The sequence below is a fragment of the Tetrahymena thermophila genome (genome assembly GCF_000189635.1).
Source record: "Tetrahymena thermophila SB210 genomic scaffold scf_8254551, whole genome shotgun sequence".
In the NCBI taxonomy this organism is placed as follows: Eukaryota; Ciliophora; class Oligohymenophorea; order Hymenostomatida; family Tetrahymenidae; genus Tetrahymena; species Tetrahymena thermophila.
Window position 1 is genome coordinate 70,615 of NW_002476322.1, and position 20,595 is coordinate 91,209.

Sequence of the window (20,595 nt, forward strand, 5' to 3'; positions counted from 1 at the left end):
CTTTTTTACAGATGATAGCCATAATTAGGTATGCTAAAATAAATAAAAATATAAATATAGGGACTAAAATGAGAAATAGGAGATTCAAATATCCTATAGAAGTCTATTCAGATTTAAATTCAGATAACAAACAACTCAATGAAAAGAATTGAGAGTTTAAAGGGCTGTAGGCTACATACTATGAAGCAGAAATTGAAGAGACGATATCAATATTGATGAGTTAAAGAGAAACAGCGTAAATAGATGCATGAAACATGAATATTTTGATATAGGTTGAAGAGAGATTTTAAGTTCTTAAGGTCTTTCCAATAAAAAAAATACCCATTTTGGATAAATAAAATGCGCATAACTCATTTCTAAGTCTTTTAAAAGTTGACATTATAATAATTACTGAACTAATCATAAGAATAATTATAATTAAAATAAATTTTATTAAATTAGATATTGTTGAGTTGCATTTTGAACATTAAAAGTTTCCTTAAACTGAATACTTTTCACCCCAGTAAACTCCGTCAATATCACAATTTAAGCATTATGCTCCGATGTGACCTTAATAGCATAAAGAATTCCCAACTCCGCTTCCTTTTTTTAGAATTATTAATTTAAAAATTTGGATAAAATAGATTTTGTTTAATTTTAATTTTAATTTTTTTAATTAAATACAAAAAAAAACTTGATATTTTTTGTTAAATTGCTAAAATTTTTAAATTGTAAAAATAATTATTTTACCTGAAACGCAGCTCGAAGGATTAAGTGAGCATTTATATATTTAATCAGAGTCTATAGTATAATTTAATCTCCAATAAGATTCTTACAAAAGAGAATAATTTGCAAAGCATTCTTAAAATTAATTAAATGAGCAAGATTAGCACTGTGCTTGATCATAATTGGCTTTGCTTTATTAGCAATATCTGCATATAAAAGTCTGTTTACCTCCATATTAAACTTTAACTTTTTCCATACCTTATTGTTTACAGCCATTAAATACTTAGTAGTTGCTTGTATTTAAACTATACTGAATATTATTAAATTGTATTTATTTTAAATTTATGTTTGTTAGTTGATTTCCTTAAAAATCTGCATGTTCTAAAACCCATATGAAATAAGGGGAATTATAACTTGAAAGAAGTTGAGGAGAATCTAGCAAGTAGTTATCATTTGTATTAAGTATGAAACTATACATATTTTCAAATGAAGAGTCTTTGTTAAAATCAGAAAAGATTTAATTATTTATTTTAAAAGAAAGAGAGACAACATAAGTCAAACCTTAATATAAAAATTGATCTGTCTTAATTATTGCATAAGGGTTTTTTAAGTCTAAATTTAATTCTTCTATTTTATGGATAAGAATTTCTTCTATCTCAAAGCTATAATCATTTCCAGTTAAATATGCTTTATTATTCTAAAAATTTATCTTCTGCAATTCTGTTTTGTTTGACTCGGATTGATAAATATAAAGGCCTCCACCTATTTTACTTTTACAATTAATTATATTTAAATCATTAGCCTCAGTTAAAAAACCTCCAGAAATAGCGCCTCCTAAATATTTACTCACACAAGAATCAAATGTTGTATTTTTGAAAATTAATTTAATTTATTATATTGAGGATTATTTTAAATTATGCAATTAAAAGCATCCTCCAAAATCTTAAGATTAACCATTTTTAATGTAAGAATTTTATGTCTCTAAGGTATAAAAAGGGTATTATTCAGAAGGCAGTCCCAAATTCAAAAATAAAAGGGATAGATTTTAAGATTACTTAGATTGCTTCATATCAGCAAATAAATCATTAAATTTCAAACTACTCTTTAATTATTAAACTTTTATGATAAATTATTACTGCTATATTTTTTGTTAGTTTAGATCCATATAAGAAGCCTAAAATATATTTTATATGATAACTTTATTAAATTAAGCTTAAATAACTACATCATAATAAAATAAGGATTCTTGCTAAAATTAAATACCATCCAAGGATAATCCCTTTATTGAAACTTAGTTTGATTAAGGAATATATAATAGATATGAATTAAAGACTGATTTCTCTATATTGATATTTTTAATCAATAAATCAGAAACAGTTATGTTTAAAAGAGAGGATTGAAATTTACACCCAGGCTTGATATCAATTTAATCTATTACAGCGAAATCTAACACTGTTCCTTGTATTATACTTTAACTAATAAAGCTATTTTCTTTGATCTGAATGTTGCTTGTAGTAAAATTGCTAACTTTATTAAGCATAATTAAAGATTCATCTTAATACAAAAGAGGTAAAGTAGTATATCCTTTAACCAATATTGATCCTATGTTTACTTATTCGATTTCTGTAATAGAAATCTAAAAGAAAGTTTGTGAATTAAATATTTGATATTCTATCTAGTCTATTTACAGAAAAAAATTTATTTCTGATGATCTTATTAATTCATTATTTGAATAATTATTTTTATAGAATGAAATTTAGTTTTTTAAAAATATTTCACCATAGATTTAAAATTATAAATTTTTTATTAATATTTTTTGTTAAATAAATTTTTAATAGTTAACAGAAATAGAAAGAATTTCCTACCCAATAAAACTACCATTGTTATTGATTATACTATTATTATTTAGATATCTTTAATTTTAATTTGAAGAACTGCTTTAGACTATTAATTATCCAATTTCAATGTTAGTATTTGTTAATAACTTTAAGGTCAATGTATAACTCTGCGTCTATACTTCTCTTATTAAGAAGTAATTTATTTATATTAAGTTATTGCTAGAGAGTTCTAAGTTGTTAATAGATAATGTTTATAGATTATTAATTTTAATACTATTTGCACTTAATTAAATAAGATATTAAGGTGTATGTCCAACATTTATTTAATCTATATTTATTTGTTTAATTTAATATGCTTTGAGTATCCACTCAAGTGATAACCCTTCTTGATTTGCTATATCTATCATAATACTGTTTATGTTGAATTCTTGAACACCTTTCACGCTTATAAAAGATTTTTCTAACTTGAAATTGGTGATTTAAACTTTATTAAAATTCAATTTTGCGATATCTTTAAACATTATTGGTGTAGTAATCTTTTTTCCTACTAAATCTAAATCTAATGTAATTTCATTTTAGTTACTTACCACAATTTATCCACTTGAGCATTTGAAATCTATCCCTTACTAGATGAATTAATCCGTTATTATACTTTAGCATTAACTGGCATTTAATTTTTGGTATTATATTTCATCAACATAACATATAGCAACAGTAATTAAAGAGCATATTTAAAAAAAGCTCAAAATTTTTACTTTCATTTGTTTTTACTTTTAATTTTTATCTTTCCTAATTTTTTGTTTATAGAATTTTTTATTTTGCTTAATCAGAAATTCTTATCTATAAGAAATATTCGTAGTTTATAGATCTAAAGTTAATGTGACAAAGAATTTCTTTTATTTAGATATTAAAAAGATTATTTTTGATTTTGTATTTGTTTTTGTGGCTGTGTATGTATTTTATTTTTTTAATTTATAATTTTATCTTATTTAAATGAAAAAAGTCTAAATTAATAATCTCCATACCCACACTCTTATGAAGAACTGAAATGAATTATAATAGATAGTGAATAAATAATAAATAAAAATACTAGGGTCTTTAAGTCAAGATTTCCTCAAATTTAAGTCAATTTTTTAATTAGAAACTATTTTCTTTTAAAAAAATTAAAATTAAAGATATCCATTTAAAATTAAAAAGTAAACAAATAACATATTAAATAAAATAACATAAAAATAAAAAATTTATTTATTTTTTTTTAATTTTAACTTATTAGGTATAGAAAAATTTAGCAGCAAATATCAATAAAAACAAAAGTTAAAATTCGCCTTAAATTAATGATTCATTAATGTCTAATACCTGAAACAGATACAAGATCCCATCATTGGTTTTTTCTAATCAAGATGTTTGAATCATTTCATAATGAATTAGTGTTTCATTTTTTGATTTATATTCTAAATTATTCATGCTTTGCATAGTCTTTGTTAGTCTTATTAACTTTTTGATATTGTTGTTTACTCTAACATTATATAAAGGAACAAATCTTTGTAAACACCAACATCTAAAGTATTTTATTAAATAAACAATTTTTGACTCTAAGAAGGATTAAACTATCAACCATAAAATGTATAGCATAAATAAAAAATTAATTATCTAAGTAAAGCAAAAGAATACTATGCTTAATAATTGAACATTTTTAGTAGCTTTGTCATAATCATATTCTTAAAATACAACTGTAGATAATAGTAATATTTATAAAGAAAATATGGAAACTTTTTCTAGGTTATTCAAGAATTTAGATATAAAAGGATTGCAAACTTATAATCCTATAAAATATAAAAGGAGAGTAATTGAAATTAAAATACCTGAAATTAAGAAATACTACTTTAATAGAATGTTCAATACCACAGTAACTATTTTAACTATTAGTCTAATTATTTCCCAATAATAATATTGAGTTGTATATTCGTTATATAAAAATCCATAAGTAAACATAACCTTAACTTTTCTCAACCTATGTCTTGAGCGTATAATCATAGCATAGACAAGTAAAGGAAATAAGGTTAAAACAATAAGTAGTATAATGAGACTAAGTATCTAAATTTTTTATAATTAAGAAGAATTACCACATTACAAACTTAAATCTATAAGTGAGTAGGATTGATCTTTTATTAAAGTGAAGCAACTAAAGCTTGATAGACATAATTCAAGTAGAATAGAATAAAAGGCAGTGAGAAAAATGTAAATCAAAGATAGGCATCCAATGTACAAAGATTATTTGAGAGATACTTTTTTACAGATGATAGCCATAATTAGGTAAGTTAAAATAAATAAAAATATAAAAATAGGGACTAAAAAGAGAAATAAGAGATACAAATATCCTATAGAAGTCTATTCAGATTTAAATTCAGATAACAAGCAACTCAATGAAAAGAATTGAGAGTTTAAAGGGTTGTAGGCTACATACTATGAAGCAGAAATTGAAGAGATTATATCGATATTGATGAGTTAAAGAGAAACAGAGTAAATAGATGCATGAAACATGAATATTTTCATGTAGGTTGAGGAGAGATTTTAAGTTAATAGGGTCTTTCCAATAAAAAAAATACCCATTTTGGATAAATAAAATGCGAACAACTCATTTCTAAGTCTTTTAAAAGTTGACATTATAATAACTACTAAACTAACCATAAGTATAATTATAATTATAATCAATTTTATTAAATTAGATTTTGTTGAGTTGCATTTTGAACATTAAAAGTTTCCTTAAACTGAATACTTTTCACCCCAGTAAACTCCATCAATGTCGCAATTTAAGCATTATGCTCCGACGTGACCTTAATAGCATAAAGAATTCCCAACTCCGCTTCCTTTATATTCAATTTATTAATTTAGAAATTAGGACAAAATAGATTTTATTTAATTTTAATTTTATTATTTTTAATTAAATACAGAAAAAAATTTAATTAAATGGATATTTTATTGTTTAAAAGAAAACATTTAAATATTTTAAAAATAATTAATTTACCTGAAACACAGCTCGAAGGATTAAGTGAGCATTTATATATTTAATCAGAGTCTACAGTATAATTTAATCTCCAATAAGAATCTTACAAAAGAGAATAATTTGCAAAGCATTCTTAAAATTGATGAAACGAGCAGGATTAGCACTATGCTTAATCATAATTTGCTTTGCTTTATTAGCAATATCTGCATATAAATGTATGCTTACCTCCTTTTTAAACATCAACTCTTTCCATTCCTTATAGTTTACACCCATTTAATACTTAGTAGTTGCTCGTATTTAAACTAAACTTAATATTATTAAATAGAATTTTTTTAAAATTTATGTTTGCTGGTTGATTTCCTTAAAAACCTGCATCCTCTAAAACCCATATGAAATAAGGAGAATTATAATTTGAAAGAAGTTGAGGAGAATCTTGCAAGTAGTTATCATTTGTATTAAGTATGAAATTATACATATTTTCAAATGAAGAGTCTTGGTTAAAATCAGAAAAGATTTAATTATTTATTTTAAAAGAAAGAGAGACAACATAAGTCAAACCTTAATATAAAAATTGATCTGTCTTAATTATTGCATAAGGGTTTTTTAAGTCTAAATTTAATTCTTCTATTTTATGGATAAGAATTTCTTCTATCTCAAAGCTATAATCATTTCCAGTTAAATATGCTTTATTATTCTAAAAATTTATCTTCTGCAATTCTGTTTTGTTTGACTTGGATTGATAAATATAAAGGCCTCCACCTATTTTACTTTTACAATTAATTATCTTTAAATCATTAGCCTTAGTTAAAAAACCTCCAGAAATAGCGCCTCCTAAATATTTACTCACACAAGAATCAAATGTTGTATTTTTGAAAATTAATTTAATTTATTTTTTTGAGGATTATTTTAAATTATGCAATTAAATACATCCTCCAAAATCTTAAGATTAACCATTTTTAATGTAAGAATTTTATGTCTCTAACTTATAAAAAGGCTATTATTCAGAAGGCTGTCCCATCTTCAAAAATAAAAAGGATAGATTTTAAGATTACTTGGATTACTTCATATCAACAAATAAATCATTAAATTTCAAACTACTCCTTAATTATTAAACTTTTATGATAAATTATTACTGCTATATTTTTTGTTAGTCTAGATCCATATAAGGAGCCTAAAATATATTTTATATGACAACTTTATTAAATTAAGCTTAAATAACTACATCATAATAAAATAAGGATTCTTGCTAAAATTAAATACCATCCAAGGATAATCCCTTTATTGTAGCTTAGTTTGACTCAGGAATATATAATAGATATGAATTAAAGATTGATTTTTATATATTGAAATTTTTAATCAATAAATCAGAAGCAGTTATGTTTAAAAGAGAGGATTGAAATTTACACCCAGGCTTGATGTCTATCTAATTTATTATAGCGAAATCTAATATTGTTCCAATTATTATACTTTAACTAATAAAGCTATTTTCTTTGATTTAAATGTTGCTTATAGTAAAATTGCGAGCTTCTTTAAGCTTAATTAAAGATTCATCTTAATATAAAAGAGGTATAGTAGTATATCCTTTTACCAGCATTGATCCTATGTTTACTTATTCTATGTTTGCTATAGAAATTTAAAAGAAAGTTTATGAATTAAATATTTGATAGTCTATCTCGTCTATTTGCAGAAAAAAATTAATTTCTGAAGATCTTAGCAATTCATTATTTGAATAATTATTTTTATTGAATGAAATTTAATTTTTTAAAAAAATTTCACCATAGATTTAAAATTATAAATATTTTATTAATATTTTTTATTAGATTTATTTTTAATAGTTAACAGAAATAGAAAGAATTTCATATCCAATAAAACTATCATCATCACTAATTTTAATATTACTAGTTAGATATCCTTAAATTTAATTTGAAGAACTACTTTATACTATTAATTATCCAATCTCAATGTTAGTATTTGTTAGAAGCTTTAAGGTCAATGTATAACTCTGTGTTTTTACTTCTTTTATTAAGAAATAATTTATTTATATTAAGTTTTCACTAAAAAGTTCAAAGTAGCTGATAGATAGTGATTACAAGTTATTAATTTTAATATTATCTGCGCTTAATTAAATAAGATATGATGTTTGCTCTAGATTTATTTAATCTATGTATAATTGCTTAATTTCATTTGCTTTAATTAGCCATGCAAACGATAACTATGCTTGATTTGCTATATCTACCATAATACTGTTTATGTTGAATTCTTGAACACCTCTCACACTTATAAAAGATTTTTCTAACTTGCAATCAGTGATTTAAACTTTATTAAAATTCAATTTCGCAATATCTTTAAACATTATTGGTGTAGTAATCTTTTTTCCTACTAAATCTAAATCTAATGTAATTTCATTTTAGTTACTTACAACAATTTATCCGCTTGAGCATTTGAAATCTATCCCTTACTATATGAATTAATCCGTTATTATACTTTAACATTAGCTGGCATTTAATTTTTGGTATTATATTTCATCAACATAACATATAACAAGAGTAATTATAGAGCATAATTGAAAAAAGCTCAAAATATTTACTTTCATTTGTTTTTTTACTTTCAGTTTTTATCTTTCCTAATTTTTTCTAAATAGAATTTTTTATTTTGTTAAATCAGGAATTTTTATCGATAAGAAATGTACCAAATTTATAAATGTTAATGAGATCATATATTTCCTTTACATAGGAATGAAAAAAGATTAATTTTTGATTATGTTTTTGTATTTGTGATTGCCTATCTAATTTCTTTGTTATTTAGTTTTTAAAATAATATTTTTATGTTTATTAATTAAAAGTTAATTGTATTCTCTTTTAAATTATTTTACTCAGCCAATACCGAACAACAGAATTATAATTTACGGAAATAATACATATAGCCAATCAAGATTTTTTTTAATGATAGTCATAATTTAATTTCAATATTTATTATTAATGAGATAATCTACTTTTTTAAAGTGATTTAATAACTTAAAATTTGAATTTTAATATATAATCATATTGAGCTTAAAAAGCTCTCTTACTGATATACATTTCTTTGATTTATCCTCAGTTTAGATATCTTTAATAAAAAATTTAATTTTAGAAAATTTCATGTATAACTGATCAGATAAGTAAATTAACAAATATGACTAAATTAATTTTGAAAAATTTAAAATAATAAGAAATGAATTTTCCTTGAAGGTTCTTCTAATATTTTACTTACTTAACTTAAATTGTAAGTATACTCTATATAAAGTTGACTGGAATGTAAAAAAATTTATTTAAATATTAAGAGTCAACTAACTAACTCCAAAATATTTGAATCGATCAGAACTCTAATCAATATATTACAGGTTCTCATAAATCAAAGCTTTCTCACCTAAATTTATTCCCTTATGTATTTTTATGTTTCTAGTTTTAAAATTTATTCAATAATATAAAATTATTATAAAAGTAGTTCAATACTTACTTATTTATATATATGAAGTTAATTTTTAAAATTAGTGTATATTTATTTATTTTTTACAATTTTATTAAAAACAGAATTCATTTTTTCTTGGTTTGTTTTATTCATAAAAACTTAAATATTTTAAAAATAATTTTCATAGGTATAAATCCCAAAACGATAGCTAAGGATTATAAGATAAAAAAGGTGATATTTAATTATTAAAAGCACATAATTGCATCATAGAACAATATCTTTACTTAGTTTTTTCTTCAAATACAAGAATGTTATCAGGTAATTTTATTTTTTTTGTTGAATAAATTTCAAATTCTGTTAATGTTTCATTTTGGCTTAAATCGACTTTGAGCATTTAATAATTTTACTAAGCGAATACAATGTAGCCAAAAAATTTAATATCAATCACTAACTTTAATAAATTACTATTATAATTTAATGCATCTAATATTGGTTATAGCTTTAAAATTATACTGTATTGAGCATCAAATATTGATATATAAAATGATTCAAGGTATTTTCCAAAAGTAAATTAATCAGGCTACAGAATAAAATTAGCACTTGGAATATTTAAATAGAGGTTTTTTAGGTGAGGGCATTTTATTACAGTTTGAATAAGCTCTGTAAACGATGTATTCTAAATTTCTTAATTGAGTAAATTAGGATTAAATGAAATTAATTTCAAAGTGTGAAGGTTAGTGTTTGCTTACAGGTAGTTTAGCATCCTTTTATTGTTTAAAATATTTTTTATCTATAAAACCTCCAAATTTTGAAAGAATGACTCTATAACAGAAGGGAATTTAGATAGTAGTATTGGTTTAGTTGAATCCATGTAAAAATTTTGTAATTAGTGAACTTTGCCAACAAGGCTTATTTCCAAATCTTAGTAGAAATTTATTGATGGATCACATAAATAGAGAGTCTTTAAGCCTATAGGCAGCTAAGAGAAATCAATGTCACATTTACTAAGCTTTAAAACTTACCAATTTTTATTAAATTTTGTTATCCTAATATTGGTATTAGTTTAGCTATTCCTATAATTAAAACTTGATTATTTTTAATTGAAACTTACAGATAGCTTTCTTAAATTTTAATTATTTAGCCATGCTGATTCTATTTTATTGTATAGAGTCTTGTTTGTGTAAATTTCTTAGTCAAACTATATTGAAAAATCAACCATTTTGCTATTTTAAATAGCTTAGCAAAATTTTAAAAGCTCGTTTTAGTTTTAAATTAGCTAACTCTATTAATTAACTTAAATTTTCATCTTTCTTATACAATCCGTATTTAAAATTTATGATAATCCATTAAGAGTCTGCTCTTTTAAAGATTAGCAATTTGATTATTTTATTAAAAATATATCATAGTTGTAGTTGTCTTTGTAAAAAAAGTATCCAAAAGAAAAACTCTCAATATTATTCCTATTCATAACTCCTCTCAACACCTTAGCTATCCTTGCATCATCTGATATTTCTTACTCTTGAATTTAAAAAATTTTAATTGAAAATTTTTTTGTTTTATTATTGATTTTCTCTATCATTTACTATATCCAAACAGCTATTACATCGATAAAGTTATTTTTAAAGTAAATATTGATTTTTAATTTTTCTAGGCAGCTTAAGCTGCTGACTCCAATTACTATTTGCTCAAAAACAGATTTCTTTAGAGTAACTAAAGGACCCCAAGTTATACTAAGTTTTTTAAGAGCTATATATTTTCTTGTAGAAAAGAATGTGAATAAATTCTACCAACACTATAAACCACAATTGCAAGTTAGCTACTCAATATTTAAAGCAATATTTTGATTTAGCTTATCTTTATAAAACTCCTCAACTGTTTATGGATATTAGCTATATCCTATACAACATTCCTTAACAGGAAATTTCAATTCTTAGTAATTTTATGCCATTTTTATGATTACTTTAAATAAATATTTCTGTTATTACTCTTTTTTAATTATAAGATGTTTTTGCGGCAAAATTTTAATTTTTTTGAATTATAACAAAGTGATTTTAATTTTCTTAGTTTATAATTTATTAAAAATTGGATTTGATATTATTAATATCTTATATAAAACCAAATAGAATATTAAAATTTCTGATGATTTTTAAATATCATCTTAAGTTAAAACATTTTTCTCTCAAATAAAATATGAATATAAAATATTAAATAAATAAGATACTTAAAAATTAAAATTTTAATTTCAACTTGCTTTTTACAATAAAGCAGGCTACTTAAAGAATATATTAAGTAATTTATTTGACAGTTTTGAATTATCTACAAATTTAGATCTAATTGTAACGATATAGCTAGTCAAAGATATCAGTGATTATATTATTAAAAAGTCTGAGGTAAATAAAAGAATGTAAGTAAAAGACCACTTCATATCTAAATTATGACTAAGTGCCTATATTTTTGGTATGAACCAGAAATAAATATCTGATCCTGAAAGTGTTGATACAAAAACTAAAGAAAGAAGCCCTGCTTTTCTAAGGCATAACCCAAATTAAGATAATACTATTTGTAATATGCCTTTACCAGCTATTGCAGCTAATAAACCAAGAGCTGCTACTCCGTAGTTTGTCTAATTATTATAATATTTATAATTTAAAAATAAATTGAGTTTGAGTGTAAACTTACGCTTTATGAAATGTATGTCATAAAGAAAAGAATCAAATATTTTGTAAAAAGCATTGCAGATCTGAATATTCTACTCTTTTTAGGGTCATATAAAGTAATTATAGAAATTATTTCATTGCCAATCTAATTATTTTAATTAATAAATATATTTTCTTATTTTGTTTCAAATTGAATAAAATACTAGAGTGTAATAAAGCTTTTTTGGATAGTTAATTTTATTTGTGTCTTTTTCATATGTTTAAGAGTCAGAATCATTATCTTTTATTGACTGTTACTAACTTTTATCTGAGCTCAATTATTCGTCTACTATTTATTTAATTTTTAAATTAATATTTACACAATAAAATTAAAATTTTTTTTTTACCATTCTGGAAAGTAGGGATATCTTCATTTATTTTTGCTAAAGTAGACTACCTAAGAGGTCTTGCTCTAATTTTGAAATCAGCAAAGTTTATTTTGTTCCCACTTATTTTATAAGGGCTTCTAGATGTTGGGGAAATGTTGACATCGTTTTGTGAATTTTAGAAAGGAAGAATTTAAAGTTAACTCTGTATATTTACATATGACAAGTTTGTTGTACTCTTTTTCGTAGGAGATTCAGCATCTAATATGTCTTTGTATCCACTTTACTTTAAACTCGTTTAATCAAAAGCAGTAGGAAGCATTGAAATCATAGAAGCACGAGTAATAGCAGTTCTTTTTCTTCTATTTGGAGATTGATTTAGATTTAATTAAGTACCTTAGAAATCTAAATCTTTTCTTTCTCTTCTGATTATATCTCGTACTTGCTTATCACTAACATGAATGCTTAGTTACTTTTAACTTGATCTGACTTATCCAAATTTTCCAAAAGATTTTCCATTTTTATAGTCTAAATATGCTCCTGTTATAGAAGAAAATATCCAAAGTCCAGCTTTAAAAATCAGTATTTTGGCAATAAGTGAATCAAATCCACTTGAACCAACATTTATACAATCACCTTATTCAGGTCCTAAGCAGCCATTTTTATTGCAGCTAAAGTGGCATTAAATACATTACTTTAAGTTTTCATCTTAAAATGTAAGAATAGGATCACAACTAACTTAGCAAGTACCTTAATAAGTATACTGATTATCTATGCAGCTTAAACAATAATCTGTAGACTAGCATTCTTTGCATAAACCAGAACATTTAGTGCATTTCATAGAGCTTTCATCATTGAAATATGTTGAAGGACATTATTTGTAGCATTTCTTATCTAAAATGAAGTGGTGCTCTAGGCAAGACAAGCAATCATTAGAGCTAGGCCCATCACAAGTCTTGCAATCTTCATTACATTTTTTGAATTTATCTTTATCTGTATAATACCCATCAGGGGCATCTTTTAAGCATTTACCTTCGAATAATATCAATGGACTATTACAACTAAATATGATAAAATGTTTAAATTTTAATTTAATCAATTAAATATATATATAGATTGATTACCTTAAGCAGTTCGTGTTTCCTGAGCTGCTACATGTCTAGCATAAAGGATGACAAGCCTCACATATCTTCTTCTCCTTATTAGAGAAAAATGATTCAGGGCAGTTCTACGTACATTCGCTTTTTTAAGCATCTAAAAAATAACCATCTGCACATTATTTACACTAATTTTAAAATTTATTTAGCAAATAAAAAATTAAATTTAACATTTTACATCGTTTTTTGTAGGTCCATTGCAAGTTTAGCACTCAACAGCACATGGTTAGCACAATAAATTCTTTTTTTCTAAATATTCATTTTAATCACATTGATCTACACACTTATTATTCTTAATTGACTTCGTACATAGTTAGCACACTCTTTTTTCATCATAAGTGTGAAAAACAGGACAATTTTCAACACATTAATTCTGATACATAAAGTATTATGAATCACATTCTGTGCACTATTAAAATTACATTTAATTTTATGTTATAAAGTATATTTATGTTTTATTTATACGTTGTTTGAATCTGGGCCATTGCATTTAGAACATTAATCGTGACACTTTAAGCATACTTGTTAACCATTTTTAATAGCTGGGTAATAATTTGTTTCACATTATTCAACACAGCTCCCTTCTTAAAGATATCCTAAAATAAAAAATGTATAATTATTAATGATTTATTTAAAAGAATTTTAAACCAACCTGATGAACATGTTAAACATTTGAAAGATGCACTACCAAAGCAGGTAGAACATGATGGATCACAATCTATGCATTTATTTTCAAATTTAAAAGTATTGCTTGGACATTCTTTTAAGCATTCTCCTTTATAAAGTAGTCTATCCTAAATACATTATACACATTAATTTTCTGATTTACCAACACATTCTGCACATGTTGAAAAACAAGGCTCGCATTTTTTTGTATTTGTATCAGGATATCTACCTGATGGACATTCATTTTCATATAAACAGCTATTATTATCTGTATTTTTAAATGTTTCAGGTATGCAAGTATAGCAACCCTATTCTGTGGCATCAAAGCAAGTTAAACATGTATAAGCACATTTAGTGCATTATTAAGAACCTGAATTAATTAAAAATAAATAATTATGCTAAACTTAAAATTATTTTTAATTTTATTTTAATTTAATAAAGTCTATTTACTGATATCGTTAAAAAACTTAGTTGGGCACTAGCTTACACATAAGCCTTTATGAAGGAAATATCCGCCTGAACATTAATTGCATGTTTTATCATCAGAGCATACATCACAATTTTCAATACAATCTTTACAAGTGTTTGAAGTGGAATCTCCGAATTATTTAATTGGACATTTTGAAACACAGTTATTTTTACTCTTATCCAAATATGTACCTTCTTTACAAGAATTACACTCAAAATTAGATGGACCAAAACAAGTTTGGCATTAAATATTGCAATCATCACAAATATTTAATTTTTCATTTTTGAATGTTGAATCTGGGCAGTTTTTTTCGCATTTGCCCTCTGTCAAGAAAGTTCCTGAGTTGCAACTAGTGCATTGATCAGCTTTTTCTGTGCATGTTTTACAATTTTTATCACAAAGTTCGCATTTATTGTTTAATTCATTTCCATACTCATTATCGTTACATTTTGAAGAGCAGGTTTTACCATCTTTTAAAAATAAAGATCCTTCACATTCTGTGCATTTATCCGATCCACTATCTGTACATTCTTTACAAGTGGTATCGCATTTCTATTTTTTTAAAAAATGTTATTTTTATAATTTTTTAAAATATTTTTTTGCAATTTAGTTATTTTTAGTAAAAATAAAAAAATTATTTGAATATTTACAAGGCATTTGTTGTTTAAATTGCTTGGATAATAATTTGTTGGGCATTTTGTGACACAAGTATTTTCAAGTGGATTTAAAAATGTGCCATTTGGACATTCTAAGCAATTGTTTTCATTAGGGCCATTGCATTTTGAACATTAAATATTACACTCGTCGCATGTATTATTTGCTTTTTAAAGGATAAAATTAATAGTATTGAAGATAATTTTATAAAACAATAATAATTTACTAGAATTTTTCCATCCTTGGTTACATTCACTTTTACATTAATTTTCTTCAAAGTATGTACTATCAGGACACCTAATTAATTATTGATAAAAATACATTGAAATTGAAATGAATATCAATTATTTAAATTTATAGAATATTATAGAGATTGATTATTTTAAACAAATAATTTCATCTGTAGAACTATTTTTAATAAACAAATATGCTTTGTAAATTAATTACTTTGCGTACTTTTTATTACTAATATTCTATAGATGATAATTTATTAATAATCTTACACAATATTTTTATTAAAATTTTACTTTAAGCAATTAGTTCTATCTGGTCCTGAACAAGTTAAACAACTTATATCACACTTTTTACAAATATTATTTAAAGTATCCTAATAAGTCCCATCTGGACAATCCTCTAAGCATTAATTTTTTGGTGTCAAATAGAGATTTCCCTTGCATGCAGTACATGAATTAGGACTATTATCTTTACAATTAAAGCAGCTTGAATCGCATTAAATGCAATTGTAAGCATTTGGATCTTAGAAATATTAGTCAGGACAACTAGAAATACATTCGTTTTTAAATAAAATCAATTTATCTGGACATTTTGTACATTAATTGCTTAAAGAACCAGAACATTCTAAGCAAGATGAATCACATTCAACACATTAATTATTATCCTTGTCTTCGTAGTATTTTTGCTAACACTTTTCCACACATTTTTTTGAAACTGGGTCAAAGAGCAATTCTCCCTTACAATTAGTACATTAATCTGGGTTTGGACCAAAACATGTTTCGCAACTAGTATTGCAAGGATCACATTTTCCATTTGATAAATTGGCATAATATCCTTTTGGGCATATTGCTAAGCAAGTATTATGATGAAGATATAAATTTGAATTACACTTAGTGCAATTAGTACTAGAACCATCACATTCTTTGCATTTCATTTTGTCGCATGGATCACAATTATTAGTACTCAAATTAGAAAATTTTCCTGGTGAACAAATTTTTACACATTTATTGTCATCTAAGTAAAGATCATTGCTGCATTTAGTGCACTGGTTACTGTTTGGGCCAGAGCATTCTTAACATGTAATTTCACATTTCTTTTTATTTATTCATTTTAATTTAATTTCAAAGTGATATTAAACTTAGCGAAAAATCTATGATTTAAATTAAAGTTTTTAATTACGTCACAGGTTTAAGTTGACTAATTTCCATAGAATTTTGAAGGACAAGGGCTAACACATTTTTTGCTATTTAAATCAAGAAATAAAGGAGAATTACAAGACTTACAATTACTCTTGCTTACATTGTCACATGTTTTGCAATTAGGGTCACACAATTCACATTATCTAGTCGCTATTTGTCAAAAAAATAAAATAAACAAAAATAATTTGTTTGATAACGATTACAATTATTAGTCCATTTTCCATCAGGGCAGCTATTTTTACAAACTCCGTCAGAATCTAAAAACATCTTAGGATTACATCTAATTTAAAAAAAAAATGTTTTAATTCTTTCCAATAATCATTTATTTTATTACTTTGTGCAATTGTTTTTCGCTTTAATGCAAGCAACACAATTAGAATCACAACTTTCACATGTATTATTTGCTTAATTTTTGAACTAGCCATCTGGACAGGAATCAAGACATTTATTTCCAGGATTTAAATATAAATCTCCGCTGCATTTTGTACACTGATCTGAGTTTGGTCCGCTGCAGTTGAAACAAGTAGAATGGCATTATTTACAAGTTTATGAAGTTTTATCAGGATAATATTAATCTGGGCACTAAGAAAGACATTGTTTTTCATATAAAAATCTAATTTTACCACCAAAAAAAATTTTATTTTATTAAAATTAAAAAAAACTATACATACCTATTACTGGCTTTGCTGCAAGAATTGCAATCTTTTTCAGTTCCTGCACTACAATCGTAGCAAGTTTCGTGACATGGAGTACAATTGTTTCCATTTTTATACTAAGTTATCTTGCATTTATCTCCACAAGTATTATCATCAGGCTAGTAGTACTTATTTGTATTACAAGACAAACAATCTGAATTAGTTTTGCCTTTGCAAGTCAAACAGTTAATATTGCAAGGCTAACACTTATTTCCATCTTTTTTCAATGAAAAATCATTAAATATAATTAATTTATTACTAATTTTACTATATTCTCCATATGTTCCATCTGGACACTATTCTAAGCATTCATTACCACTTAAAAATCTTGAACCTTCACAAGAAGTACATTTTTTATCATCATCTAATATTTAATTTTATTTTAGTCTATTCTCCCTTGTAAAAAATTCAATAAAACTTACTTGGATTTGTACATGTTTTACAGTTTTAATGACACTTATCGCATGTAAGAGTTGTTTCATTGGGAGCATATCCATCAGGACATTTTTCTGAGCAAGATTTTTGATACAAGTAAGAATTTGGTTTGCATTTTAAACATGAAGTTGCTAATTAATAAGAAAAACTTTAAATTAAAAGATATGTATATAATACATTTGAAATACCTGAGCTATCGCATGTTAAACATTTTCCTTCACATTTGTCACAAGTATTCGTTTTACCATTAGCCCAAAATCCTAGATCAGTAGGACAAGAAATTTCACAATTATATTCGTAGAGGTAAGTCCCTTGAGGACATTTGGTACATCCTTTTTCATTACATTCCAAACAATTATCTTAACACTATTTTAAAATAAGAAGAATAATAAATAAATAACCATCAATGACCAATAAAATCTGATAATAATTATTACGTAATTAACTAAAATAAATAGCTCTCTAATTCCAAAAGAAGCTTCAAATGGAGATTTGGAAGAAGCTAAATTGCTTTTTATAGTAATAGTAAGAGAAGAACTAATATGTGTAGTATTATAATCATAGACTCCTTTTGCTTCAGGATTAGTATTACCACAAATATTACCTACTTTTGTGGCTGAGTCTTTTGTAATATTAGAAATAATTTTATTATTGTCTAAAGCAACCTAAAGGAATTCATTTTTATCCCAATTATCTATCATTATGTATTTAAAACCTATTCTAATCGACCAATGAGGTTTGCTTTTATTTGAACATGAAATTAATTCAACTTTATAAATAAATTAATTCATTAAAAATACAATTTGGGTAATTCTCTTCTAATTTCAGAACCTGAGCCTGCAACATTCCATCCCCCAATAAACCTTTCTCCAGAACAACTGCTAAAAGTTGCGCCACCATTTTTAAAATTTAAAAGTCTTAAGCCCTAACCTTAGATTTCACTATCTCCAAAATTAGAAGAATAAAGTCCTTTAAAAACATATCCTCCATCTTTTTAAATAACAATTAATTAAAAAATTAAAATATTTTTTTCAAAAATTACAAGTTAATCCTATAATTTTATCTTCACAATATGTTCCTTTATCTATTGAGAAAGAAGGACATTATGAAAGACACTCACCGCTAATTAATTTATTTGGGTAGTTGCATTTAGTACAAGAAAAATTTTCACAATTTCCGCAATTATTTAAACATTTAGACTCTTCGCATATTCTAGTGATAGGATTTCCTACAAATCCATAGGGGCAATTCTAAATACACTAAAAATTATATGCAAATAGCTAATCAGGGCAAGTACATACTCCATCAACTTCAACTGCTTTAGGTATACAAGCTGTGCATTAATTCTATTTATAAAAATAAAAAATTTTAAGTTTATAGATAATAATTAATCTCATATTTACTGAAGAAGGACCAAAACAACTTTAACAACTACTATAACATGTGTCAACGTAAACAGAAACATGTTTAAAAGCATAACCTTCGTAATCCGTATCTGTATTCGTTCCAGTAAATTTAGAATCAATTTTTATTGTTAGCTCTTTATTATTGTGAGTATAATTCCTTTGATATGGATAAATAGCATCATAAAAAGGTCTACCCCAAAAACCAAAAGCTTTAGAATTAGAACAAATTAAATAGCCATCTTAATCATTTTTTGTATATCTATCCATAGTATTATCGTCTATACTAATTCCAGCATAATCTCCTTCATCAGCATCTACACTTCCATACAGCATCAAATCTAATCTTACTAAAGCGCTCCAATGAGGAGGTAAATCTTTGTAAGTCTTTTTGTTTAGGGTGACATCTTAAGAAAAAACTCCAAAGATCTAGCCAGTATATTCTACTATATTTTTTTGCTCACAAGTTCTAATAATATTTTTAGACCATCCAATCACTTCTTTTGAAGTAATTTAAGGTTTTTAAAATTCTTCTGAAATGAGCAATTCCTCTAAATGTTAAATAAAAAACTAAGACAGAATTTACAAAAAATATTTTACTTGAAAGAATGACTTTAAAAAAATAGACTATCAACAAATAAATACTGTAAAATTATAATTTTGTCATCATTTTATTTAGTTTATTAATTTTTTTTTATTATTATTTATTATACTTTATATGATTATGCTTTTTACACATAATCAATCTTTGATTACCAAAAATAGTTACTAGAACTACCAAGTAACAGTCATATAAATATAATCTATAATAATTAAATTAAAATCACTAATTTTATATAGATAATAAAAAAGTCATCAAACTGGTTAAATCTTAATTAAATTATTTTTTTAGCGGACATTAACTAAACAAATTTATTTTCTTTGCATAAAAAATTTTGTAGTTAAGTTCTAGGAATTTTTAAATTAAATGTTTATGTGTAAATATAATAATTCGTAATAAAACAAACTAATATTTTTAATGAAAGAATATTATCATAAATTTTCTAATTTCTTTAGAAGATTTACTATTTTTCAATTATTCATTTGAATAAAATATTGATAAGGATAAAAAATTTTCTTAATTTAAGTGTAATAAAATTCTTTAGGCATAATTAAAGTCATTATCAATTTATCAAAAATAATTTATTTTAGGATATTGTTTGTTTTTCTAATTGAATTTTATAAAAGAAAGGTTATTTAAAATAAAAAAGCAAATAATAGTAAAAATATTTACTTTATATTGTAATTAAATGATTCAAAATATTATTTAATTTTTTAATTTATAAGAATTTAAAATTTTTTATTGTTTTAAAAAAAAAAAAATCTATTTTCTATAACTTATTTTATTTTTTATTCAAAATTTCTATATTTTTTACTTTAACTTAAAATAAAAACTAGTGCTTATTTTATATATTTATGAATTTATAATTATTTTTTACAAAAATATATATTTTAAATTAAAACAGAAAATAAAGTAAAAAAATAACAAAAAAATTTTTTTTGATGTTATCTTGAAAAACATATTATAATGATTAAAATTTCTTCGATATTTAAATTACTCAGGTTACAATTTTCATTTATCTATTTTTTTATTTCGTTGTATGTAGCTAACAACTCACTCTTCAATT

General features: G+C 24.1%; 5 protein-coding genes across 5 annotated transcripts; 1 reads left to right on the forward strand and 4 right to left on the reverse strand. All coding sequences in view use genetic code 6, as the record gives it.

The window, feature by feature from the left end:
* Nucleotides 1-350: 350 nt before the first annotated feature.
* TTHERM_000304271 (hypothetical protein) lies at nt 351-3,304 on the reverse strand (the record flags this gene model as incomplete). Its single annotated transcript, XM_012798849.1, has 6 exons — nt 351-390; nt 492-582; nt 730-1,879; nt 1,931-2,046; nt 2,113-2,385; nt 2,602-3,304. 6 exons carry the CDS (start codon nt 3,302-3,304, stop codon nt 351-353), a joined length of 2,373 nt encoding a protein of 790 aa, XP_012654303.1.
* Nucleotides 3,305-4,305: 1,001 nt separating this feature from the next.
* TTHERM_000304273 (hypothetical protein) lies at nt 4,306-4,627 on the forward strand (the record flags this gene model as incomplete). Its single annotated transcript, XM_012798850.1, has 2 exons — nt 4,306-4,449; nt 4,529-4,627. The coding sequence occupies 2 exons, from the start codon at nt 4,306-4,308 to the stop codon at nt 4,625-4,627; spliced, it is 243 nt and encodes an 80-aa protein (XP_012654304.1).
* Nucleotides 4,628-5,251: 624 nt separating this feature from the next.
* On the reverse strand, nt 5,252-6,565 carry TTHERM_000304275 (hypothetical protein; the record flags this gene model as incomplete). Its single annotated transcript, XM_012798851.1, has 4 exons — nt 5,252-5,410; nt 5,569-5,854; nt 6,021-6,306; nt 6,475-6,565. The coding sequence occupies 4 exons, from the start codon at nt 6,563-6,565 to the stop codon at nt 5,252-5,254; spliced, it is 822 nt and encodes a 273-aa protein (XP_012654305.1).
* A 2,610-nt stretch (nt 6,566-9,175) lies between these two features.
* Nucleotides 9,176-10,942, reverse strand: TTHERM_00304310 (hypothetical protein; the record flags this gene model as incomplete). Its single annotated transcript, XM_001021007.1, has 1 exon — nt 9,176-10,942. One exon carries the CDS (start codon nt 10,940-10,942, stop codon nt 9,176-9,178), a length of 1,767 nt encoding a protein of 588 aa, XP_001021007.1.
* A 294-nt stretch (nt 10,943-11,236) lies between these two features.
* Nucleotides 11,237-19,667, reverse strand: TTHERM_000304319 (zinc finger lsd1 subclass family protein; the record flags this gene model as incomplete). The annotated part of the gene is made up of 24 exons (XM_012798852.1): nt 11,237-11,617; nt 11,674-11,796; nt 11,855-11,979; nt 12,038-13,077; nt 13,141-13,301; nt 13,352-13,582; nt 13,639-13,769; nt 13,826-14,209; nt 14,290-14,860; nt 14,959-15,128; nt 15,189-15,259; nt 15,490-16,289; nt 16,376-16,545; nt 16,599-16,675; nt 16,730-17,008; nt 17,067-17,307; nt 17,359-17,454; nt 17,513-17,656; nt 17,714-17,891; nt 17,963-18,266; nt 18,326-18,515; nt 18,568-18,871; nt 18,929-19,479; nt 19,529-19,667. The coding sequence occupies 24 exons, from the start codon at nt 19,665-19,667 to the stop codon at nt 11,237-11,239; spliced, it is 6,861 nt and encodes a 2,286-aa protein (XP_012654306.1).
* Nucleotides 19,668-20,595: the final 928 nt, after the last annotated feature.